This window comes from Gobius niger, assembly GCF_951799975.1.
Source record: "Gobius niger genome assembly, chromosome: 6".
Taxonomy (NCBI): Eukaryota; Metazoa; Chordata; class Actinopteri; order Gobiiformes; family Gobiidae; genus Gobius; species Gobius niger.
In genome coordinates, this window is record NC_136857.1 from 18,820,175 (window position 1) to 18,846,999 (window position 26,825).

The following is a 26,825-nucleotide window of genomic DNA, read 5'->3' on the forward strand; positions in this document are numbered from 1 at the left end:
CATTGGTAATGACAGTCTCTGTAGAGCCTCTCTTGGTTGTAGAGTGTGTGTTTTTGTGCTGCCGTTGACGGATGCTCTCTCCACAAGCGAGCTGCATGCTGTCTTTGAAGCCAGAGTTAAAGCGGCTTTTTTGCCCCGTTTCTATCAATCATTCATCACCGGAGGCACTGGCTGTTGGTGATTAAAGCTTCACGACTGGAGGGGCAGCATTTGAATATGGATATATTATTCATGGGTATTGGCAGCGCACAAACATGTTCGCTGGGCATGTGTGTACACAGAAAGACTCGAGCACAGCCCACAGCAGCGACCGACACTGAGTGCAGGGCTCTAAGTCACAGCTATATAACTCATCAGCAGTCTACAGTATGGTATCTTTATAATCATCTCACACTGGACACAATTCATTACTTTACTCCCACATAAATGAGGCAAGTTTATATTTCATATGTTTAAGGAATATTCTAGTCCCACTAGCTATAGTTCTCATGCAGGCCTTGCATCTTGCATCTTGCGTGTGTTTAGATGCAGCTTTGGGTAATTTAATAGTAGATTAAAACATGCTGATGAAATTATTTCTCACAAACATTTCTCCCCTCGCTATGTAACTGAAGATGTGTTTGCCAAGTAATTCTTTTGCTGAGATAACTTCAAGAACTTTACAGCCCAGCCTAAAACCATATACTGTACAAGAACTCACTTTGTTCCCAATAGGCCTGAACATTCCCTTCAGTTCAGCTCAAAAAGTAAAGAAAGGGAGAGAAGTGGCATGTTGTTTTTGGTGTTGTAGTTCACACAATTACAGCAGAAGTACTATTACTGAATGTTCAACAAGAAAAAAATATATACTGTAGGTAATGTGACTCTAAAATAGTTGCTCACATGAAGATAAAAAAGAGTGGTTCATATTTGAAAACCTAATTTTACAAATGAGGATTTTTCAATTAGGTTCCGTTAATAATCAGGACTGCTTTTGTGTTTGCCCATTATCTTTTGTAATGGCATTGTTAATGGTTAGGCCAGAGCGTTTGAAGATTAGAAAAGCTGTAATGGTGCAGTAAATTTGAAGGCAAGAACTACTAGTCACATTTATCTAAAATATCACACAAGTACAACAAAAATGTTAGCAGAAATAATAGTCTGTTGTAATTCTGTTATAGGAGTAGATAATCTCATGAATTGGTGTCCATGGGACTCAAGTGATGAATAATTTGGACTGTTGCCATAGCAACATAACGATTCAAAATAAAATATTATTTCCTTTGTATAAAAATAAAATCTCAAGATTGCCCCCGTAATTTTGTCCTGTTAAGATATTACATGCCCCACATTCAACAGTGGGACATCCTTAAATCCAAGATGAAAATACTGTGCAGTGTAACGGGTAAAAGGTCATGTTACTAAAACCCATGGATGGGCTTTTGTGTGTTTGCTAGAGCTTAAAGTCAGCAGTTACAACATCTCCATCCTTGTCTCAATCATTCATCCATTGCTTCCTTGCATTCTCCCTCCACCAGAGTCCATCTCCGAGCCCGGCGAGCGACCCACTCTCAACCCTTCCGCCACCACCCTCAGCTCACTCACCACCTTCGCCACCATCTCTCCGAACCTGGTCTACGGCATACCGCCTCCCCGGACTGCTGACATGGATCCTACAACCGAGAGCCCGCCCACATCATCCACCTCCACCCACACTCACCCCCAACCTGAGCCCACCAGCCCAGCACCCATCTCCCCATCCCGCAGCAGCCCGATCCCATCTGCAGCCACCTTCGACGGGTCGGGCAGTGGAGAGCCCAGTGGAGATGACCTGACCGAGGAAGAGGAGGAGAGCGAGCCAGGCAGCGGGGTCCCGACAGAGGCCAGTGGGGGAGAGGAGCCTGGTAAAGCCGTCTTTCACTTCATTACCCATAATGCTCTCTTTTACAGGTGCTCATTAACACATCCATGGTTCATGAAGCAGGCCACTTAGGTTTTGTGACGCAAAGGGGCCCAAGGCAGAGGGATGTCAGATACCGGAGGGATTTTGCAAACAGTATAAAACAGATTGAATTTTTACCTTCCGAGTACCACATAAAATATTTGACCTGCCGAATAAGACTAGGCCTAGATCAAGTTAAATTAAACTATGTCTAAACTGGGTATAAACCATGTATGCATTTTTAAAACATAAAGGAGAACATCACTAATTAAAATGGATTAAGTCTGACATTGCAGATGTACCTGAGTACGACCTGAAGACACAGGGGCTTAGAAAAACACACTAAAAAAAACACAGATGAATTCCGTTTGCTGAGTTTGTTAAGTCTTGGTTATTATTTGGGAAAAGTGTTTCAGTACCGGTCAATGTGTCATGGACAGGTCAAAAAGTGTGCAAATTTGTATTTTTGTTAAGCAAGTGAGCAGTCCTCATGGTGTTAAAATAGCAATTGCCTACTTAATATGGCATCTGGCAGATGGGCATGGCAAAGGTCATCTACTCAATAGGCATGGGATGCTGTTAGATTCCAAGACATTATGATAACCTTGAAAATTCAACAGGACGGCAGCTTTGTCTCGTGCCAAACCCAAATCGCCATCAGCACATGTCCTTCTTAAGCCATATGCCTTTACTTACTTACCTCTTTTTAAACCAGTGAGGCTGTAATTACTGTAATAGTGGTTGTTAAGATTAGTTTCTACTAGTTATTAAACTGTGCAAAACAGAATTTCGCTCGAAAGAATTTTGTTAGATGCGAAATGTGGTCATAACAACCTCTGCGATCACATTTATGTTGAGCATATGACTCCATTTGTGACACGTAAAAATACATTTGCATGGTTCGGTGTCATCCGCATCAGCCATGCTCTTCCCTGCCACTCGCTACAGCAGTCCAAGCAGAGGCAGCCTGTGTAAAATACACTGCACAACCACAGCCCAGATGGAAGCCACTGGCCCGCATCTGCAGCTCTCTGGAGCCTATCTGACAGGCTGCAGCTCCATGGACGAGGGAGAGAGGTGTGACTTAAATCTCTCTCGACATGCCCTCCTGACTCAAACAACACCAAAACAAAGAGTGACGGAGACTTTTCAATCAAGCCTTTTTTTTTTTTATTCCTGTCTGTTTTTCCATGTGTCTATGTGGCTCGGGCTGACAGCTCCCAGTAACAGGATGGGATTGATGTAACAGTGTGGCCCTGATGTGTTCCTCCACTATTCGTGTTGTTCGCTGTCCCCCTTGTATGTGTATGTGTGTGAGCGCTGTCCTGCTGCAGATTTATGCTGCTGTCAGGCGCTGACCAGAGGCGCAGACGTGAGGAGCATGTTCACTGTCTGTCAGCCAGACTTGTGTCCCGTGACCGAGCGGAAATGTGTGTGCATTTGAATGAAGGGAAAACTGAGGAATTGATGCACCCACTTCCAAACAATAGCCATATGATATACTGCCATTGCCACCATTACTTCTTGAGGTACACTCCAAACTAAAAATAAACTGGTGCTGAGGAGTCGGCAGATAAAATTAATTGGCTTAATTTTGAAGCCGATGTCCACACCTGCCAGTGAGCTTTGTATTAATTACGCTTTGGTTGTGCCTAAAATGGTGGTTGTATTTTTTCGGCATCTAAATCCACTGTTGTACAATCGTATCTTGATAATAAATATAAATAAAATATTTATAATATATATATAATATATAATAATCAGTTCTACTTTACTGCAATGTAGACAGCAGTTAAAGAAGAATTAAGTAACTTTAATAAATCCTTTTCGTAGTCCCTCTTGGGGGTAATACAAGTGTTAATGGGATGATTGGATGGTCTCTCTTCTCCCCCTGGTGTCTCTGCCTAGAAAACCACCCTTGCAACTTCCCTGCCTCCAGGTCGCAGGCACAATACACACTAATAGAATTACGAGGAAGAAGCTAACAGGCTAACGGGCAAAGCTAGCTGCGGGCTAGTGCCACTTAAACAGTATTTACAGCCAAGTTTGACAGAAAAAAAGTTTCTCCATTGTGTCACTGAGTTGTGGCACAATGTACAATATCGCATATACTCTCACGGACAATTAATGAGTAAAATAAACTGCAACATGCTACGACAGCTGCAGTGGCGCTTATGGCCTCTAGGGGCATGAGTTACTTAGTTCGGCTTTAAATCTACATAAACTTAGAATAACAAACATATTAATTATTCCACATGCCACAGGTTGCTGGATGCCAACTTCAATTGTCTTTTTTTAACTGGTGGATTTAGTCAAATATTTGGCCCCTGTATGTCATCCATGTTTACAGTACTGTCTTAACCCTTTGCATTCATTTAACTAGGATTTAACCATTCAAAAATGTTAATCCACAAATGGCTTCGCAGTGCTGTGTGTCAAAGCCCGGTTATCTCTCGCCCTTGTGTCCTATGAGTTTGTCCAATCCACAGTGCACATATCACAGTCTGAGTGCGCTGTATATCTGTCCACATTGTAAACTGAGTGAGCCGTATGTGTGTGCGTGTTTATTTGACAGCCTTCATTGCTCCCAGCGGACTCCTTCCTCTCCAGCCCCCTCGTGTGTAAATCTGGAAACCACACGCTCTATACAGTTGCCCTATAAACCTACCCTCCCTCTCTCCCATCCGCTCTTCCCCCTCCTCCTCCTTCCCCTGACTGTGACCGCTTTGAGTCCTTGAGCGGGACGTCCCTTGCCTCCGATGTCTTTACGACTTGTTTAGCCGCTAGCTGTTTGCCTCCGCGATCACTTCTAATCTCGCCGCGGCCATAAAGTGTGGCGCTCTGACCACCAGCGGCGTCATTAGAGAGGACTGTGCTGATACAGACTCTCATTTTTCACCCACAGAAAGACCAGCCACTTTTATGTCTTTTATATCCCGAGATAGAGAGATATACAGTGAACCTGGGCAAACAAGAGCCCAGGTTTGCTGCACTCTCCGGATGGCTTGAAGGTAACTGTCGGCCAATCAGCGGCACTAAGCTCTTATCGCCGCCCCTTATCATTTAAAGTGCTTTGTGTGTGACATAGCAGGTAACACTGGCTATTATCTCTGACTGTGTCTGACGGAATGGGTTCCAGGTGTAAAAGGAAAATGCCATGTAATTACTCCAAACACAAGCCAAGTCTAAAAATGCCAAAGCTTGAAGATTGAAATCTGTATTCAAATCCATCGAAATAAACCTTTGAATAGGCCTGAATAAGACAGAGTTTACTTTAGAATGAAAAGTCATTTTACAGCAAAATGTATTGTCTTCTGTCTTCTTTTGTACTGCAAAAACAACTATTAGGTCTATTACGATTTCCACTACTACTGTTGTTATTGCATTTGCTTTTAATATATTCTGATATCTCTATATGAACTACATGCAAAACAACCCTAAGTAAGTACAACAGTTTCTTTTAATAAAAAATGTGATCTGCAAAGTGGAAGAGACAACACAAACTAGAAAAGGCAATAGGTTAAACTAGATGACCTGTGAATCAGGGCACCTATGGTCACAGCTCAAAAGTCTCCATATGGAAGTCTGTTCTAGGCCCATGAGATGAGCTGAGATGACTATATGAATACATGCATACTTCATGAATAATTCTGAGGCTCTCTGTGTCCTCCTCAGGTCCCACAGTGGCCAGCACCACTGTCCCCACCGCTGAAGACAGATCCTCCTGCGATAACTCCGAGTTCGGCTGCTGTCCCGATGGAACCACGGCTGCCAGTAATCCAGAGGGCTCCAACTGCCCCTGTAAGTCACGCTTCTGCTCTCCTCATGTTATTGTTTAAGACTTTACGCTGCCTTAAAGATTGACTTTGCATACATGATTGATGGTTGGACAGTTACATACTACATTTTGGTTTTTCTTTTCTTCTCTTTTATACTGTATTTTGGGTAATCAAAAAACAAATGAATACTGACATTATTGTCCATTAATTATTCTCACAGACATAGTTTATCATTTTTATTTCACTTAGAAACACAATAAAAACAAGTTGTCAACAACAGTGTTGTAAAAGCTGCTTGCTTAAAGCTGTCCACATTTTAGATGATTAAGTCTGAACCTAAAGTATAAAGCTAAGTCCTTGGGTTTTTTGTCTGAAAAAGGTTGTATTGATCCGGTGAAAATTAAACTCGCATAAAATCAATTGCGCTGTAACTGCCCCAGCGCATGGTCTAATATTTCAAGCATTTCAAAACTTCAGTTACATGAAAAATTCTTTTGGTGCTGCTCTGAAACTAGAAATACACCTAGAGTTCATAGGAATAGTACTTTGCCTTGTGAAAGACCATTTAAAGCAGTACTAAGTAACGTGTTTACCTTAATAAATCCTTTTCGTAGTCCCTGTGGGGGTAATGCAAGTGTTTATGGGATGATTGGAGGGTCTCCCCCTGGTGTCTCTGGCCAGAAAGCCATGTTTGCCACCGGACCGGAGCAACCAATACACACTAATAGAATCACAAAGAAGAAGCTAGCATGCTAACAGGCAAAGCTAACTGCGGGCTAGTGCCACTTAAACACTATTTACAGCCAAGTTTGAGTGAAAAAAAATATTTCCGTTGTGTAACTGGATGTACAATATCCCTCTCTCCCTTTGCCTTTTCTGTCAGTGTAGTATTTACTCTCCAAGACAATTAATAAGTTAAAAAATCGCAACTTGCTACGACACCTGCAGTTGCGCTTATGGCCTCTAGGGGCAAGAGTTACTTAGTACTGCTTTAAATTGATTAACATCAACAAACCTACACTGTGTGGTAGTCAAAGCTCGCTCATTGTGCTATGTGTGTCAAGATACAAAAAAGCAGGTGGCCCCTCATCACTCACCTCGCTCACATTTAAAGGTGCTATTGGCAGGTAGCTCTGATCAAACACAGCATATGGACTAACTTGAGCAATGTTTATCTGCCAACTGGACACCTCCTGGAAGTCTGGCGTTAGTCATATCCCAGAAGTACTATGATTTATTCACACACACACACACACACACACACACACACAAAAGGATATTATTCTCTTTCAGATCCAAACATTTTTTTAGAGTAGGTCGTCCCGTTTCCTTACTGTTTATTCAACCTTCACATTCACTGCAATACTGTACATACCGGCGTCTTATCCGTCAGTGTGCCCCATATCTCCCAGGGCACTATATCTCTCCCCTGTCCTTACCTACACACAGTCAATCTCAATCCAGTCTTGCATCACTTCACTCAAAGCTAAGCAGCGGGGAGGGGGCCACCAGGCGACCAGGCGGGGGGGGTTGACCGTAGTCGTGTACCAATCAGACACTTGTGCCTCTCGTCGGGTAGAGATAAAGGCCCCCCTGCCCTGTCCCTGTTGTGCCTGCTTTGTGTCAGTGTGTGTGTGTGTGTGTGTGTGTGTGTGTGTGTGTGTGTGTGTGTGTGTGCCCTCGGTGCCACAGGTCAGCACACAGAGTACAACCCACGGCTTGCACTGCGCTCACGTTACAAGGTCTAGAAAACCATTGAGTGTCAGTTCAGATTTAACAAGGCAGCAGGTTGGCAGTCGCTGTTTCCACTCAGGTGTCAGTGGGAAACAATGGCGGGATCAGCTCGCGCTTCAATTCGAGCTCGAGTCACGCTGTGCTATTTTTGAACCATACAATTAGCACTGTCAAATTCGGCAACTCAATTTGGCTATATGACGTGGGGCTTCGCAATAAAACACACACAAAAAAATGTCGGCATAATAAAAAGGTCACACTTTTGGTTGGACCAACTTTAGTTTTGATTACAGCACACATTCACCGTGGCATTGTTTCAATAAGCTACAATGTCAAATGATCTAGCGTTGCGTTAATAGTTCACCGTGATCTTGTATTAATGAGGTGAGAGTATTGCGATGAACAATATTAGTGACTCTAACGATAGATACTTCCAACTCTCATCTTCATATCCTAAAATAACACAGAAGCTGCAATAAACATGAAATATTATGAAACTCAATTTGCTTCAGTTAAAAATCAAAGTTTTACAAAGAAAGAATGGGGGGGGAATGCTTATAAATGTACAGACGATAAATATCAAGCCCAAAAATGTCTAATTTATCTATTGCTTATTGAACGATAAGTCAACATAGTATTTATCGTGACAACCCTATAGCAGCCCAGATCATAACCGCGAGTTAAATCCCGTTGCCGACTTTTTTGGGTCAGGCAGTGTAAAAATCTACAGCATCTGCAATAGTTAGGGCTTTGGTGCTAATCAAGAAAGTTTGCTTGCAAGACGACATGTTGGGAGAACATACACAACACATATTACACATATTACTTCTTCTCAGGAGAGAAGAAGTAATATGTGCACTCTCTAAACTTTTCTTGCTTTATAGCTCAGTAATAACACGGTTATAGGATGGAAATGGAATCATAATTAGGGATTTTCAGCTCTGTGTCCACATTATTGCTTAAAAAATACTAACTTTGCTACAATTATGATGTATCACCAGTAGGTAACGATGAATAATGGGTGTGTATCCTGTTTCCATAATTACCATGATTTACACTTGTAGGCACCTTGCTATCTTTATCCTATTACTGTGCTATTACTGGGCTTCTACCTTTGAAAGAACATTAATTGGCAATCATTGAACCCAGTTTTGGCTACATTTCTGCAGGTGTCATGTGCTAGTAACAAAAGCTCTAGAAGACACGTCGATATAGGGCCAATTTAAAAGTACATTTACTCCTCTTTACAAATAATCAAAGCACTGCAGGCTCCATTGGTTCCAAGTGGATTTGATGACGCACGTGACATATAAGCAGTTGGAACAAGTTTAATCTGCAAGACAACAGTTGTAACAAATGCGCTTGAGCCTGTAAATATTTATCTCGGCACACATTGTCGGCATACGGGGCAATCGATACCTCATTCAGCTGAAGTGTTACCAATAAAAGCAGCGGTACAATAGGCAGGTCGATATTCCGGATCTCTTTTCTCCCGAGGAGGGCTTATCCAACGCCGCGCTCATTAGAAGTGAAATGACACATCCCTAGAATCAGCGTGTCCATCCGCCGCCACATTATTGATGCGCTTTGATTGTTCCAGCCCTGGGTTTTATTGAGATGCGAATGGTTTAAGTGGCTCAAGGCCAAGTTAAATCTGGACATTCTCACTCTGGAGTAGATCTCTCGCAAAAAAGAGAGTTGCTATCCTCCGTTACTTTGCACATACGTAGTAATGATGATAATGGCTGACACTTGTATTGCGCTTTACAAGCCTGTGTTTCTCAAGTTTCTCAAAGCGCTACACCAGGGATAGGCAAGTTTGTGTCGTGGAGGGCCGATTTTCATCTTTGCCAAAACACCAGGGGCCGAAACTCACCATTGTAGCCAAAAGTAAAGAACTTTTTTCTGCAAATACCAATGTTTTACATCAGTTGTTCTTAAGTGGCCGAACATTGCCCCAGGATGACCCTAAACAAAACTGTAATTTGTCATATTCTTTTTTTCTTTCTTTTTTTCTTTCTTTCTTTCTTTCTTCTCTTTTGACGTAAACTGTTTCTTGACACTAAAAAGACCAGTGTGCACTGCCTTGTACATTTTGACTGTTACCATACACATCAAACATAATGGGAAGCAAACACTCGCTACTATAAGGCTTACAGTGTTCCTCTGGAAGTCTGACAAATCCATTGCTTTTTACAGTTGATAGCATCTCTCCGTACAATCACTCTCTTTTCTCTTAAAGTCCGTCACAGCACTGGGCCAGAAAATCAGCCACTCTGATGTGTTTTCCTTTTGCAGATGAAAAATCCGATTTGGCCACCCTCCTTCTCACTTTTCTTATCGGGCCAGGCCTCGCCCATTTGCTTGTGTTTTATGGCAGCAGTCAGTCACACATCTCAATCTATGTGTGCTGTGAATTGCTATAAAAAGACAGTCCCGTAAAAAGAGCGTGCGTGTGTGCCATTCGTTTTCATGCAACTTTAACCAGGCTGTGTCAGTCATAGGCCAGCGACATTAAGGAGACAATTACGCCTATCTTTCACGATAATCATACAAGAGCTTCTTCCCGTTCTCTGTGCGTTGCTCTGGCAGGGGCAGACATGATTGATTTGGGCAATTTGTTCAGCTGATTACGAGTCTAGAGTCAGCGCCTCACTATAGCAGGCACATACACACCAGCCTGGCAGCGGCAGCGCAAGTCGTATAAGAGCGGTGATAGATGTTCGACAACATAACCCTCAAGGTCGCTCAGGGAGGCTTAGACTTTGCTGAAGGAGGCACTTTTTGAAGCGCCGCCGGCTTGTTTTCTCTGTTCTCTTGTGTGCTCTTTCATATTTGTGAGTTCTGTCTAACGTCTTGTCTCTCTGCCCAGCTCTCCGTGCTTTCGCCGGCTTTTGGGAACAGTCTCGGTCTGGTAAAATCTGGCCCAACCGCTTCCCTTTAGCCTTATCAAGCATCACTCCTCCCCCGTACCCCCAGCCTACTAACCTCTTCTTGTCAAACGTGCACAATCCATCACTAACTGGCACGGGTCCTAGCAGAGCACCGTGGGAAGGCAAAGATAGAAGCAGTTCATAATTGTATCTTTTAACATTGCTGCATGTCTTTTTTATTACAGTCACTACGAAGTTCAGTGGTTTCTTGCATCTGGACCAGGTGGAGGGCCAGGAGATTTTCTACACTCCCGAGATGGAAGACCCTAAATCTGAATTATTTGGTGAGACCGCCCGCAGCATAGAGAACGCTGTAAGTATTTCAAAGTAGACAGGTATATGCACATTTTTACTGACTCAACATACACTTGAAAATAATTCACCTGGCGTATCTCATGGCTACTCAAAAATTGGTGGGTTAATCAAACAGAAAAAGAGTTTGAGCTTTAAGGTGCATATGACACATTAGACACAATTTTTGCTGAAACATAGTTAACACAATTATATTTAAGAGTTTGCTAAAGATTGCGCCCAGCTTTCTTTAGTTTGGCCATTTTTGTGATGTTTATGGTTTCACTTCCTTTTTGGACACTGACAGGAAGTGACATAAAAGAAGGTAAACAACGTTAAACTGTTGCCGTGCAACCATGTTAAGTAGGGATGTGCCGATCCGATATTCAGTATTGGTATCGGTAGCCAATTCGGGCATTTTGAGAGTATCGGATAGGGTTTGATGACTGGATCGGGTCGGATACAAAAGATGGCCGTGACTCTGCGGTGCTGGATGTGCAGTGACTTCACCGCACTGCAGTGCTTCGAGGTTTATCTCAGCACAGTGGTAAACCTGAAGACTGGAGCTGCTGCAGATCCAGGACCGCAGATTCACAGCCTTCATGCTATCGCAAAGCTAGGCTACTATCACTAACCTGCCGCTAACACCTGCCTCTTACATGTTTACAAGCCAACTGGTGAAACTACTGTCATATCCATAAGCTATATATAAAGATATATATTATATAAAAATAAAATAATACAAAAAGACTGTATCAGATCGGATCGGTATCGGCCAGCATGAAGTGTCAAAATATCGGATCAGATCAGGAGCTCAAAAAAGCGTATCGGCACATCCCTAATGTTAAGTCAATGGGAAATGAGTGAGCCAATCTGCTGCCTTCTTCTATGTCACTTCCTGTCAGCAATAGAAATAACTAACATTCTTCATTAAAATTGCTGCCTCACTGAAGTAAAATGATAATTGTGCAACTGAACTCATATTTTCAAAAGCATTAAAGCCTGTCATATGCACTTTAACAAGGAGATAAAAATCAACCAATGTCCAACAGTTGACAAACTAAATTCACAGATATTGCTTCATCTCCATGACCTCTAGACTCTCTGCACAGGCTAAATATTATTCATAAAGGGTTTGTACATTTTAAAGTCCTAAACAGAGTAACTTTAGGATCGTATTGAAACTTGTGCTGACCACTGTATGAAGTGGACTTAATGACGTAGTGCTGGCTGTCTTGTTCTCATCCCTTGGGGCTCAGAGATTGAGCACAGCATTAGTTCTGGCAGTCCATTGTTCAATACCAGGCTTCCAGATGTTCTTGTGACCCAGGCCCACATCACATGACCGCTCCGCTGAATCAGTTTCTTTCTGCTTGCCAAATTACAGAGAACTGCTTTCTTTCTTAAGCTACACTGGTACATATCAGATGTCGTGATATGATCCAGCGAAGAAAGTCCCAGGCAAACCTACACTGTTGATTTTAAAATGACTTTAAATATATTTGTTAATATAATCAAAACCGTTTTAAGTTATTACACCAATATTTTTAAAACCCACAAAGCCTCACTCTGGCATCAGGTGAGACGGAGTGACACTGCTTTTCTAATGTAACAAGTTGAAATGGCTCATAATAGTGCGCCCACAAAGCAGCGGGCCTATTTCTGGTCAGAATGTAATGGAAAAAATAATAATGATAAAAGGTTATTTGCCAGCCTCGGTCATGATGGAACATACGCTACATCATATCAGGCCTAGTGAATCATGCTCAGTGATATTTGATTTTTAATAAAGGAGCAATATTGGCTGCCGCTTACATAAGGCGAGGAATGATTGGGGATTGGATGCTGCTGCTGTTTGTGAAAGACCGATATGATCAAATCGAAAATGTTTCAGCGTGATTTCTTGCAATGTTACCTAAAATACTCATCTCCATAGACACTACAAAGAGTAATTGCTTGTTTAACGCCAGAGATTAATTGTGTTTTCAGTCATTTTGAAAAGGTAGCTTCAAGTCAATAGATTGGATAGATGCAGTTTGATTGTAGCGTAGGTGGCGTGCACTGTTAAATGGACTGTGACAGAGTTGCTTAGAGAGAGAGTTACGTAGGTGTAGGGTGTACAATATGTGTGCGACCCAATAGTCACAATACTACCGCACACACTACTGCAAGCTAACATTTTTACTGAAATTGTATTCAATTCCTTACTGCAGATGCAGCTTCAGCTTCTCTTTTTTCTTTTTTTTTCTTTTTACAGCAGATTTAGCATTTTTACAATACTAAAGTTTCACAAAGTTATGCACTTGCTTTTCCCATTTTATTCACCAGCACTAGAGCACAATCAGTCATCAAAATGTGGCTGAAGATAGATAAAAGGAACAAGTAGGCACATTTACTCTTTGGTCTAAAATGAAGCAATCATTAACACTGACATTTTTGCAGATATTTTTCCAGGAGCATCTTTTGGTATAACGGTTTATTCAGCGAGTCTATCTGAGCGCTGCAGAGTGTGCCGCCGCTGTGGTAGTAAACCTTGTTGCGTTTCTGATTGAGTGGAGAATCACATTCATTAATTATCTCCCATTAATTCTCTGCGGTGCTGACATGAATAGAATTATGAGCGAACACTTGAGGATGAAATATGGGCCTACATTTGTCCATTAAAGACAGAAAATCTTCCTGTGTCCTCTCGCCGGCTGCGGCTTTGAGGGCAGAGCGGCAAAACCAATCAAGAGCACATGTCATAGTGGCCCGACATTTATCTGCGCTCCTCCCCAAAACTTGTTCCCGTAATTAATGCCACTGCTGCTGCTAAATGTCAATTTGTGCTCTTGTGCCCAGTAGGTTCTCGAATGCAGATAGAGTGCGTTCTCTGGAATTGGCCTGTGTCGATAATAGCATGGAGCTCATTACCAGTCCCATTTATCAGCTCTCTCTATGCCCCCTCTTCTAGCTCAACGAATTGTTCCGGAAGTCCGATGTGCACAGAGATTTCATGAGCGTGCGCGTGAGAAACCTGGCCCCGAGCCGGTCCATCCTGGCCTTTGTCGAAGCGCACTTCAAACCAGGTGAGTTATGATCGACTCGGCTTTCTTTCCACTGTGGAATCTCTTGTACTTAACAGCAAAACTACACCTTTCATAGACGAAATTAGCAGCATTCTTTCCAATTCATGTTGACAATTGAACAATTATCACCCAATAGCAGAGATAACGGTATCTTCAGAGTGATTGTGGTTCTTGTGTTAAAAAGTTTCCAAGATTGTGCAAAAATCTCTTCCATTTGTGTACAGTATCTGCGATGAATCGATGTAAAACAAAACAATTATCCTTTCTTTTGAAATTGTGCACTATCTACAACCAGCTCCAATTATATATGGTATTTCCATGACAATAGCAGATCTCTCTAAACCCCCATGTTTGTGTTTGTATTCTGATGCAAATGGACAAGGCGGTTAAAGACTTGAACATTTCTATTATTGAGAAATCTCATTCAGACCATTGTGAAGACCAATGCTGAGTGTTCTGGGGTTATTTATATTTGCCACACTGTATTGTATGAATATATTGTGCATCTGCTATTGTTGTGTTTGCAGGTCCTCCATCCCGACTAGATTAATCTCACCTTATCCTATTCAGTTTATAGACTGGAGTTTCTGTATAGTGGCTGTTAGCTGACTGTTTTAAATTGTAATAATAGTTCAGCAGTTTAGCGAGTGCCTCCTTGTTGGCTTGTATTGTGATGAAAATAAACTGAACAATGCTCGCCAGGTTTTACAAAAGTAGACTCGGATTCACCTATTATTTTACATTTTCTTTTTTTTATTCTCTGCCATTGTGGTCTCTTTGTTAGCCACAAATAAATTAGTTAGGCTTTTGACTATTACATTGTCTTACATTCAGTAATATGTTTGAGCAGGGATCTATCAAATCATAATTAGAAAAATTCATTTGTGAGATTTGTTTTATTCCGTCTCATCTTGTGAATCCTAATCATTTTCTACAAAGTATTAGAATAACAATTATGTGCCATCTTTGAGCATAGTGTCACAACTATATATGGGGTTAGACTTAATAAGTCTTGTTCTAGTTCAGCATAAACCCTTTCGGTCAAACATCATTAAGCACTTATACATGTATGTAAATACATGTATTCTTATTGTATAATGTAACAGATCACTGATCATATATGACAAGTTTCATAATGACTGAAGAAATAACTAGTACTACCACTACTACTACCTCCACTACTTGGAAACTGCTCCAGTACAATTCTTTCCATTACCTGCACAGCCTCTTTTTGTTCTCCTTTATGACCGTCATTTAGTGTCCTTCGTTCACCCATCTCCTCTATGGTCACTAAAGTGAACATCTGCGCCGCGTGTTATGAGAGACATTCATCTGGAAAAAGACGAGCAAGTGGCGGCTGGAGGACAAGGAGCCCCCGGAGACCCCCCCACCTGTCACACACACACACACACACACACTCATTCTCATACATCCTGAACGGCCGGAAAGAATCGACTGTCCGCTGTTTGTAGTGCTCCTCCGAGACCTGGTTCTGTGAGCATGTCACTCTGTGATTACAGGCACCAAGCATACAGTGGACGACATCGAGAAAGCTCTGCTCAAACAGCTGAAGGCCTCCAGGGACACGAGCATCGCTGTGAAGAAACCAGAAGATCAGAACATCCGCTTTAATTACAGTAAGACTGTCCGGTAGATTTGCATCGGGGGCACCAGTTACTCATGACACCTTATACACCTTTGACGCACTATACCTCATTTTGAACCTTTTTAGTCATATTGTCATGGCCGTCCTTTGGAGTCTATATGTATGTTACGAAAAAGGTTAACCCCTTTTTGTTACATATTTACTTTTTAGGTTGACCTTACACGACATCAACAGATCATAATACAATGCAAACTTCATGCATCAGACTGATTTTACTTTCATTGGGCTACAAACATTTCAGGTATAGGTCCTTTAACCCCTTAAGCCCGACGGTCCCACCTGTGGGACCAAAATAGGTACTGCATCATAAACCTCTGTGGAGTACATCTTAAAAACTTATCACGAAGTTATTTTTTTAATTTAAGCAAAGTGTACACCCTAATGCACACAAAACAAACCATAATGTTAATCTTTATGCACATATTTATCTGTACAGGCCATTTTTATACCCCGTTGTTCGCAAAAGAGCGTTTTGAAAACCTTTGGTTTTGTACGAAAAGACGTTGTTTGCGTTGCCATTGAAATCCACGTACAGCTAAGTTTGTAGTCCTGTGAAAGGGGAGAAGTCACTGAATCTAATGATAACAATTACTCTAAAAACTACAACACCCCGGTGTTGCAAAGGGAACGCGTAAACACTGCGCCCTATTTCCGCTTCCGTGAGCTCTCTTCTTCGGCGCGAAACAGTGAACGGAGCGCACGTACTCCCACTCGGTTTGGCGACTGCTGCGAGGTTTTGTTGTTGAGTTTCCGCGAAATATTTAGTTTTATTTCTTCGAAGTCATGGCTAAGAAGATGTACAACATTGAAAGGGACATGGCGGAGATTTTAGCGGAGGTTCAGAGGCGGTCCGATGTGGAAGTGGAGGATTCGGTTGATACGGAGGACAGTTCGGACGACGATGATGAGCGGTCAGAAGATGAGGCGTTCATCTTGCATGTACCTGTTTACAAGTAAGTTTATTTGTTTGTTGTTATATTACTATTATTATTATTATTATTATTATTATTGTACATTATGTATTTTCAGATAGTATAATATAAAATAACACGGATAATTATTGTCTTTCACTCAAAATTCTAGCCAAGCTTGTTACTAGTATGTGATGTAGAATGTGGTGTCTGCAACTTTCTACTTTTCCGTGAAGACCCTCAAGACGCTCAAATGACAACATATGTTTACAGTAATAATAAAAATAGTAATAACAATAGACATTATGATAAAAAGTAGTTATTGAAGACGTTTTACAAATATTGAATTATTCAAAATCAATTGCATTTTTTTTGGAGGAGAATATGATTCATTTTTTTCCCTCATCAATAATTGTGTATGGATTTATTTTATCCTCACAGTTACTTGTATCTATTCAAGAGTGTTTGTGAAAAAACAAATGAAAACAAAGGAATAAAATGTTTAGAAAATGCACTAATGAATCCTAGTACTACAATAAAATGTTGCATTTTTATTTTGATCTTATTATTTAGTGTATGAAATAGAAAGCAGGGAAATCCCTGCTTTCTATTTCATACACTAAATAATTCACGCAGCATGTTTTATTATCAATTACTGGGTAACAATTGCCTTTTTTTGTCCTATTTCCAAAGTGATCAAGAGGAGAATGGTGAAGCAGAGGGGAAAGATGAAGCAGAGGAGAACGGTGGAGCTCCATCTACCCACCGTGGTGCAGAGTCTCCTCTCTTTCTGAGGTTAGTGTGCTGATTTGTGTTGCAATACTCATCTAATACTCATATCTTGTCTGAAATCAGAAGTTGATGTAATTTATTTATATTGATGGTGATTATTTTTCTTACAGTGATGATGTTGGAGATGATGAGGACTATGCATCCCCTAAGCGGAAGAGGGTACCATCCACTTCATCTTCCTCCAGTCCTGCATCCCCTGAACCTGGGATAACACGAGGGGGGCGTGGAAGAGGCCGTGCCCGAAGGCCGGATGTTGCACCGGAAAGCCCACCCTTTGAGCCCAAACATCCTCCAGGCCCAAGAATTGACGGCACCGTGAGCTGGTCTCCTTTAAGCCTGTTCAAGTTGTTCTTTAGTGACAGGGTGCTGCGCACTGTCATGAAGAATACTAATGAAAATGCAGCAAGGCGACTGGCAAGCGGCAAAAAATATAAGTGGTCCCCCTTGTCTCCGGACACTTTTTTTGTGTTTTTAGCTGTTATCATTTACTCTGGTTTGGTGCACACTCACGAAAGGTCTGACATGTGGAAAACCACCTTTCCCTACAACTTCCCCTTTCCTCGCTCTTCTATCACCAGGGACCGGTTTGAAGCCATCTTTTGGTCCCTTCATCTCTCTGATTTGGCTGAAGATGAAGAAAATGAGAAAAAAAAAGGAACCCCCCAGTATGATCGGCTCTTCAAAATTAAACCCCTCTACACTGAGATTGTTGATGCCTGCAAGTCCCATTTTCAACCGAACCAAAACCTCACAATTGACGAGCGTATGGTTGCAAGCAAGGCCCGTATTGGATTTCGGCAATATATGAAGGATAAGCCCACCAAATTTGGCTACAAGTTATTTGTTTTGGCGGATTCGGAAACTGGCTACACTTCAAATTTTTTTGTTTACCAGGGAAAGGACAAAGAGCGCAGGGTCCAGAGGCAAGCGGAGGAGGGCCTCAGTGTGTCATCTGTGATGGACTTGCTGAACTTTGAGCTTCTGGGGAAAGGCTATCGACTCTATGTCGATAACTTTTACACAAGTGTGCCTCTGTTTCACAAGCTTGCGCAGAACCACACTGCAGCATGTGGCACCATTCGAACCAACAGGAAAGGCTTTCCCAAAACAACCCTGAATGATCTCCCAATCAGGCCACAAAGAGGAGACATGCGCTGGATCAGGAAAAACAACCTGCTCTTTTTGCGGTGGATAGACACAAAGGTCGTAAACGCGTGCAGTACCTTTCACAGCGCCTACAGCGGGAATGCTGCTCTCAGAAGGGTGAAAGGGGCAGACGGGCAGTGGCGTAGGACGGCTGTGGACATTCCTGATGCCATCAAGGATTACAACGTCTACATGGGAGGAGTTGACCTGTCCGATGCCCTTATTCAATACTACTCCGTCTTGAATAAGACCATGAGGTGGTACAAGACTTTTTTTTATCATTTCATTGACATAGCGGTAGTCAACAGCTATATCCTGTACAAGCGTGTGAACAAGTCTCCATCCCTCATGACCCACAAGATGTTCCGGGAAGCTCTCATGACGGAGATGGTAGCGCAAGCCAAAGCTCTAATTGCAGACTCTGCACCCCGCCCCACCCTGCGCAGCACATGCATGCCAATGTTCAGAGGAGACAGCTCATCTGAGCGGAGAAGGTGTGTGGTATGTGCTGCTAAAGAGAAGGAGAAGGCAAAGCAGATGCCAGGATACAAAGTGCAAAACATCAAGACACCCGTTTACTGTTCCAGCTGTGATGTGTCTCTCTGCTTTGTTCCTGGAAGGAACTGCTTTGTGGAGTTTCATGGCTTGTAAATGTAAATATTGTTAATGTAAATGCTGTTAGCAAAATGGTGTTTTAATGTAGCAGGACAACAGGATCTTGCATAAACATGTACCCTTTACACAGTGAGATGTGTGGCAAGAACGGATTAGGGGCACTTTGTATTACAAAAAAGTTTAAAAGTCCTTTATTATTACATGGACATGCCGATGTGTTTTGAAAGTACAGAGTCTTTGGCGGGGGCAAACAAAGACTCTGTACTTTCAAAATGCATCGGCGTGTCCATGCAAAAATTAAGGATAAACCTTTTTGTAATAGAACGTGTCCCCTAATCCATTCTTGCCACACATCTCACTGTTTAAAGGGTACATGTTTATGCAAGATCCTGCTATAGGCACTTTTATTTGAAAGAGCACTTATATTTCTTATATAATATATAATCATTTTATATATGTTTTAGACCTTGTTGACAATGTTGACAAACTTACTTGGTAAAAAGTGATGGCCAAAAAAACTGGAGCTTGTATCGCTCTTCCAGATTGCTTCTCTTTCAGTAACACCTGGTCACAGGACTGTCTCGAAAACTGCTTCATTCTGTGATTTGCGTATCGTGTCTCAAAGCGGGTCATCGTTCAGAGCGTCTCACTGAGCTGCCTTTAGTGGCTAGGCGCTAAACAACGGAGGTTTTCTTGTCCGTATAGTTATGTAAATCATTAGTCATAGATAAATGTGCTGTATTTCCCCCATTTTCCATTGGCTTATTCTGACTGTGAGCCAGAATACATTTTGTATTTTCTTATTCTTCACAAGGGTCCTTCTTTTGAACAGATACAAAAGCAGGCGTGGAGCTGATCAGGCGAGGGAAACAAAAGGAGCGCCATCTACAGCAAATAGTGCCAAAATTAGTCCGTGAAGCACAGACCCACAATACAAAGAAAATTACTCGTGTTGGTGCTTCAGTCGTGTTTATGAGAAGTAATTAAGTTAGTAAATAAATAAATAAAGAAGTAATAACGTTTGTCCACAAGAGATCACTGTTCAAACAGAATGAAACAGCTCAGGGACTAGCTACAGCACTTTTTTGCTGTGTTACAAGACTTTACTCGCCCATCACTAGTAAAAAAGAGTTGTGTTATGTCTGTAGTTTCTCATAAATATTGATTTAATGGCTGTTTGAATCCAATTGAATGTTTTTTGTATATATCTGTCAACTGAATTTGCACATACAATTGTTCTATAGTTTCTCCAATTATTGTACTGTGCTGTGAAATGATATGAGATTTTATTTTATTAAGTTTGAATCAACCTTTTATATATTTGTACATATTTGACAGTTATTATTACCTTTTATATGGATGTTTTATATAATATTGATGTTTATGATTATTGTTATTTGACATTTATGGCATTTTGTGAGAGTTCTTGTAGTAAAAATACTCATTTGGTTACAAACTAATCTAGTTTGATGTCATGTGTATGAATTTCTACTGTGCACAATGGTGGTAATTGATGATGCGCCAACTATATATTCTTTCCAAAAGCACCATTAGATGGCAATTGACTCAGATAATGCTCATAAGTAGAAATATTCAACCAGTTTACTTTGAAAGTGGAAAAAAAAAACCTTTGGCACACATTGTGCCAAAATGTGCCATTTTGTGCCAAATGAAGGGTTCGCCTGGTAAAATCATGTTTCAAACCTAGTGTGTAGGCCCTTCCATTCATCCAATTCAAATAAAATTTGGTAGAGGTGTAGTCAGCAAGTTACTTTAGATAACCAAAGGCATTTGTGTGCATAGAATCTGTGTAAACATGGTGTTACCCATTGTTATATATCATAAAACATCAGGCGGAGGTTAAAAAAAGTACAAATTACTCTAGATTAATCCTAATTTACACAGTCATAGTAACACAATCAATAATTTTAAAATTGGGAATGAATTCCTCAGGTCCATAGCTGTCCATAGACACCAAGAACATGCATATGGAGTGAATTACTGAAGAGCCATTCTTGGTTTACCTTTGAGATTTCATTTGGGTGTTTTTGTCCTCAAAAACGGCTAGGGCTTAACAGGTTAATGCAAAACTTTGGAGCACAAGAGTACAGTAAATATTAAGTTGGGGGTAATTAGTAATTTTTCTTTTAGTCGATTACATTTCTAGCTTGTGGCCAAGAAATGCATTTATACTGAATAGTTCACATGGGTGAACTCTCTCTTTCTTTGTCTTTCTCTCAACTTTCTCAAAACATTCAATCTAACTTACGGGTTATTTGCAGGTCTCCCATCTATCCCCTTCTTCACGACCACCACAACCACCACAGCCTCAGTGACCACCCCTGCCCACATCACCACCACCAGTGCTCCCCCCATCTCTGCCCACGTGACCCGCCGCCCACCTGGCACCACCCGGCGGCCGCTCAGCACCAGACGCACTACCACAGCCTCACCGGTTACCGCGTCGACCCGGACCACGAGCACCACCATGCCCTGGACTACCACAGCTGTACCAGGCACCACCAGGAATCCAGGCAAAGGCAGGACACTCCACATCAATGGGAAGGCCTGTGACTCTCACCCCTGTCTGCACGGAGGCACCTGTGAGGACGAGGGAGCAGAGTTCACCTGCAAGTGTCCTGCGGGCCGAGGGGGCGCTGTTTGTGAGAAAGGTGAGCCATCACCAGTGACACCACTAACTACTGAAATATATTTTTAACACAGCTCTAATGTAATTCTCGTACATAAAATACTAAAAAAATACAATAAAATAAATGAATGAATGATTTCAGGTCTGTTTGTGGGGTTAGTAGTATTGCCGGTGTCTGACTTCTTTAAAGAGACTAAATGCAAGTTGGTCATTTTTATACTCACTACTGCCACCTCAGGTCTTACGCATAACTGCTGGTTCTATATTAAGCTCGTGCAAGACGGCACTTCGGACCCGAATTAACACATTTTTGAGTGACAGTGCAGAATTTTAGAGGCAGTTGTGGTGATCAGGTCTGGGCTCATTCTACACATTAGAACATGGCTGGAACATGTCGGGAGAGGAAAGTACTTAATTGTAACATTTAACAGTCCCTTTAAAGCAGTACTAAATAACTTGTTTGTCTTAATAAATCCTTTTTGAAGTCCTTCTGGGAGTATTTCAACTGTTAATGGGATGATTGAGGGGTCTTTCATCTCCCCTGGTGTCTCTGGCCAGAAAACCACAATTGGAACTCTCCTGCCCTCGGGTAGGAGTCACCAATACACACTAATGGAATCACAAAGTAAAAGCTAACAGGCTAACGGGCAAAGCTAACTGCAGGCTAGCTACACTTAAACAGTATTTCTAGCAAAGTTTGAGTGAAAAAATATCTCCATTGTGTAATTGAATGTAAAATATCCAATATTTACTCTCACAGACAATTAATGAGTAAAAAAAACGCAACATGATAGGGGCATGAGTTGCTAAGTACTGTTTTAAAATACTTATTACTTGCCATCTTGAATTCTAATTTTGTGAAAAATTCCCTATAACACTCTATTGGGTGGATTATAACTTGGTGCTCACTGCAACCTCAGTAAACACAGTTTAGCCCAGGAGCAAATTGTATTGAACTATCTAATAAATATAATGAGCTGAAAAAGTACCAAAAAGGTGGCACGTCTACATGTACCTAATTACAGGCAAGTTCCTCCATCATTGGGAGAAGATTGCATGACTATTACAAGTACCTACTTGAACCAGAGGTTGACTCACTCCAATTTGAATGCAATATCAGCAAATTCACATCCTTTTTTGTAATAATTCACTTGAAATGATTAATTCCGGTTTGTCAATTTTAGAATTCCACTAAAATACAATTTGACAGACTATTACTTCATCTTATTTATATAACTCTTCCACAGTGTTTTGTGTGTCCTGAAGGTTTTGCTAAACATATAGTGTACATTTGATTACAAAACAAAACCATACATCCTTAAAAGGTGCTATATATTTTTGAAATAACAGTACCACACAAGACTACACTACATTATGCAGGCATTAGATAGAGGAAATCATAGTTTTCTAATGCCTCATTTGAGCGTTTAATAAACGTCTAAATGAAATGTTATGTGGTCATCTAAATACAAGCCAAAATCTACTGTAACAAAAATAACATACACAATATTTAATCATGTTAATATTGTATTTGAATTGCTGAATGAAAAAATACAAATATTAGTACTGCTAGTAGTGATACGTGTCATGTTAAGTAGTGATTTCATTTTGTTATTTTTAAGACTAAAGAATGAAGGTGCTATCTGGGCCAGCATGTCTCCCCAATGGCCGCACATCAAACTTGCATGAAGTGTTACAGACGGCTTCAGGGCTGAAACACAGGCTCCAATCAGCTTCACTAGAAATCCTGTAAATTGGGGAGAACTTGTAGCCTACTCTTTTGTCCCTTTCCACTTACCGCACAAGTCGCTGGCCCTGAGAAAACACCTCACAGCTGCATCCGAAGATAACTGACACTAATTGGTTTGATGAGGATTAGCCACTCTGACTGAGACAGGCTGTAGTGAAGGCTGCGTAAACTGAGCAGTCTCCTCTTGATCAATCACTGACAGAGAGCTCATCAGCTGCCATTCTCCCCCCGGAGATGGACACACGGGAGAAAATCGATCATAATCATCATTTTGAAGTGGTCAAAAAGTAAAAGGGCTTACTGTGAAGATGTTTCTGAAAATCTGTCTAACCTCAGGGACTTTGGATTAATTTGTCAGCATGTCATCTCAGAATTAATTGGAGCTGACATTGAAAAGTTGAATAATATTTGTGTTGGTGCAAAATCTTCATCTGCCCTTCCACTGGGATTGTATCATTACTGCAAGTGACTTTAACATCTTGGTTAACCATATAGTACATCCCACTCACATCCTCATTGTAACAGTTATATATTGACTCACAAAGCTCATCATTGGGGTTAGCTACTTGATGAGGGAATGATAATAACTCCACAGGAGGTTTTTGAGGAAGTGTCCAAATTGAAGTGTAACAAGTCCTGTGGACCAGATAAACTTACTTCAGAACATCTCAAATTTGCAAGTAGAAAATTGTATCCCTTGTTGGCTATTTGCTTTACTGGGTTTATGATACATGGCATCCTGCCTGAGTCACTTTTATCTGTTTTACTTGTCCCAGTGATTAAAAACAAAGCTGGTAAACTAAGCAGTATGGACAACTATCGGCCCATAGCTTTGGCCAGTTCTGTTTCAAAAGTGCTCGAGAGGGTCATCCAGAACAGACTTGAACCTTATGTTTACACAGCTGCCAACCAGTTTGGCTTTAAACCAGAGCATGGTACTGATACATGTATTTTTGCCTTGAAGGATTTACTAGATAAATATCATTGCCAGGGCTCTACTTTATTTTTGTGTTTCCTTGATGCGTCTAAAGCATTTGATAGAATCAATCATGACAAACTATTTACAAAACTATCAAATAGAGGTGTTCCAGCTTATCTCATTAGAATTCTTATTTTCTGGTACTCTCAGCAGACCATGCAGGTGAAATGGGGTGACTCTGTGTCTGACTCCTTCAGGGTCAGCAATGGGGTCAGGCAGGGTGGGATACTGTCCCCACTGCTGTTTAATATTTACATGGACGATCTTTCTGTACAGCTCAATAACTGTAAGACTGGATGTGTCGCAGGAGGCTCTGTCATCAATCACCTCATGTATGCAGATGACCTGGTTGTGTTCTGTCCGTACAGTGCAGGACTTCAACATCTCCTGAATATCTGTTCACAATATGGCTTTGATAATGATATTAAATATAACGCTGTGAAAAGCTATATAATGATTGTGAGAACCAAGGATGACAGGTCTCTAACATTCCCTGAGTTCACCCTGTGTGGCAGTGTTCTTAACATCACAGATGAGATGAAGTATTTGGGTCATTATATCTGTAGTGATCTTACTGATGACCGGGACATGCACAGGCAGGTGTGTAAACTGTATGGTCAATCGAACATGCTGGTCAGGAAACTCTATATGTGTTCTGTAGACGTCAAAGTGACTCTGTTTAAAGCTTTTTGTTCTCCTCTGTACACTGCACAGCTGTGGCGAAGTTTTAAAAAGTCCAGCTTGCAGAGGCTCACAGTTGCATATAATGACTCTATGAGGCTGCTGTTAAAAATGCCCAGACATTGTAGTGCGAGTCAGATGTTTGCTGACTGTGGAGCTCACTCTTGTCCTGCTGCACTTCGTCATTGTTATTTTAAATTTATGTGTAGACTGAGCGACTCTCAGAACGGCATTATACGGACTCTGGTGTGTCCTGAGATCAGCTCAATGAGATTCACGTCAAAAATGTGGAATCATTGGCGCTCGTGTCTTTATGTGTGTGGCAGCTAGAGAATTGCTGGTGCCTTGTTTTGTTGCTGCAATGATCTGCAATATTTTAATATTTTTCTTTTAAACATAAATATGGATCATGTGTTCTCACTTGTGTCCTTAATAAAGATTGAATGAATGAATGAATGATAGCTTTGACAATAATCAATACAAAACAAAGTAACACTGGTTTCATATATTAGTTTAGGCATTTATGCAATATCCATCATGTTTAAAAGGCCCTTACACAGAGGTGAGTAGAGTAGCCACAATATTTACTCAAGTAAGAGTTTTCCTACTTTATAATTACCCAAGTAGAATAATAATGTCATTTAGTAAAACTTACTAAAATACACTTAAAGGGATATCTCAGGATTTTTGACATAGGGTCTCATTTCCTAGTAATCCATAGTGTTGTTGATAGCTGGAGATTTTTTCTTTTTTAATTCATGCAGTCCATATATTTGAAGAGTTTAGTGGTGCTAGGCTAGTGCTAGGCTAGCGCATGTCCATGGTAACTAGTAGCCTGCATTAAAAACTTCTTCAAAATCATCGGGTAGTCCTCCAAACGTTGCCATATCTGATTTGTAGCGTCAACACAGACATTTATATCGGTGGTCTGGTGTTTTAAGTGATTTGCCTCACTGTGCTTGGGTCAGACAGTTTTTAATGCAGGCTACTAGTTACCATAGACATGCCCCAACCCTAGCACTAGCCTAGCACCACTAAACCTAGCACACTTAAAAAAAATCTCCAGAAATCAACAACAATCTGGATAACTTTTTTTTTTGCAGGTGACAGTTCAGTGTGTTTGTGAAACGTCTATGATAAACATATACCTAAACTTCTCAATGTCATGAGATTTTCAGAACCTACCAACACAGTAAGACTTTTCCTCTGCCTTCACAGTTATCAAATACTTCATCCCTTCCTTCGGCGGAGAGTCCTACTTGGCCTTCCAAACCATGAGCGCTTATCACACTGTGCGCATCGCCATGGAATTCAGGACCTCTGAAATGACCGGCATCCTGCTCTACAACGGCCAGGACGGAAAGAAGGACTTCATCTCACTCGCTCTGGTCAACGGTCGGGTGGAGCTCAGGTGAGAGAGGCTGACGTTTAAAGTCCCCAAACAAAGGGAAGTTCAATACGGCCCACAAGGGAAGCGTGCCGCTTTAGCAGTGGCAGAGAGAGGCTGCAGATAGGAGTAAAACAAATGGTGTGCACTCAACACAATGAGGCAAATAATTACACAGTCAACATGTTTAAAATAGAAGCAGTGGGAAATAAATAAGATCCAGAGAAGCACAAGCAGTTATCAGTGTGTGGAAAGATCCTTCCTCATCAGACTTTAAAAGGTGGGGAAGTTTATTAAAAAAAATGTTTCATGTGAAGAATTATTGGATAGACTTAATGACTAATTGGAACTTCGACATTTTTACTAGGATTGTATGCGGTGTTTCACACAGTGCACAGGTCCAAAAAGCAGATGTAAAGTAAAATGTATCGGGGCCGGCTGGTTGTTAAAGTTAATTGTATAAATCTTTACCTAATAGTAGTGAATAAATAAAAATAATGAGATCCAAGCATGAGATTGAAG

The 26,825-nt window shown here is 41.2% G+C and overlaps 1 protein-coding gene across 13 annotated transcripts in view; it reads left to right on the plus strand.

The window, feature by feature from the left end:
• agrn (agrin) overlaps positions 1–26,825 on the plus strand; it is a 325,948-nt gene that overhangs the window by 268,264 nt on the left and 30,859 nt on the right. For 12 of the 13 annotated variants that reach the window (XM_079557727.1, XM_079557735.1, XM_079557734.1 and 9 more), the window contains 7 exons: positions 1,518–1,883; positions 5,597–5,722; positions 10,553–10,680; positions 13,612–13,726; positions 15,247–15,363; positions 21,139–21,528; positions 26,135–26,327. In XM_079557727.1, the coding sequence (XP_079413853.1) occupies positions 1,518–1,883; positions 5,597–5,722; positions 10,553–10,680; positions 13,612–13,726; positions 15,247–15,363; positions 21,139–21,528; positions 26,135–26,327 (1,435 nt within the window). The remainder of the gene's footprint in view (positions 1–1,517; positions 1,884–5,596; positions 5,723–10,552; positions 10,681–13,611; positions 13,727–15,246; positions 15,364–21,138; positions 21,529–26,134; positions 26,328–26,825) is intronic. The other variant, XM_079557739.1, reaches the window with a different exon arrangement.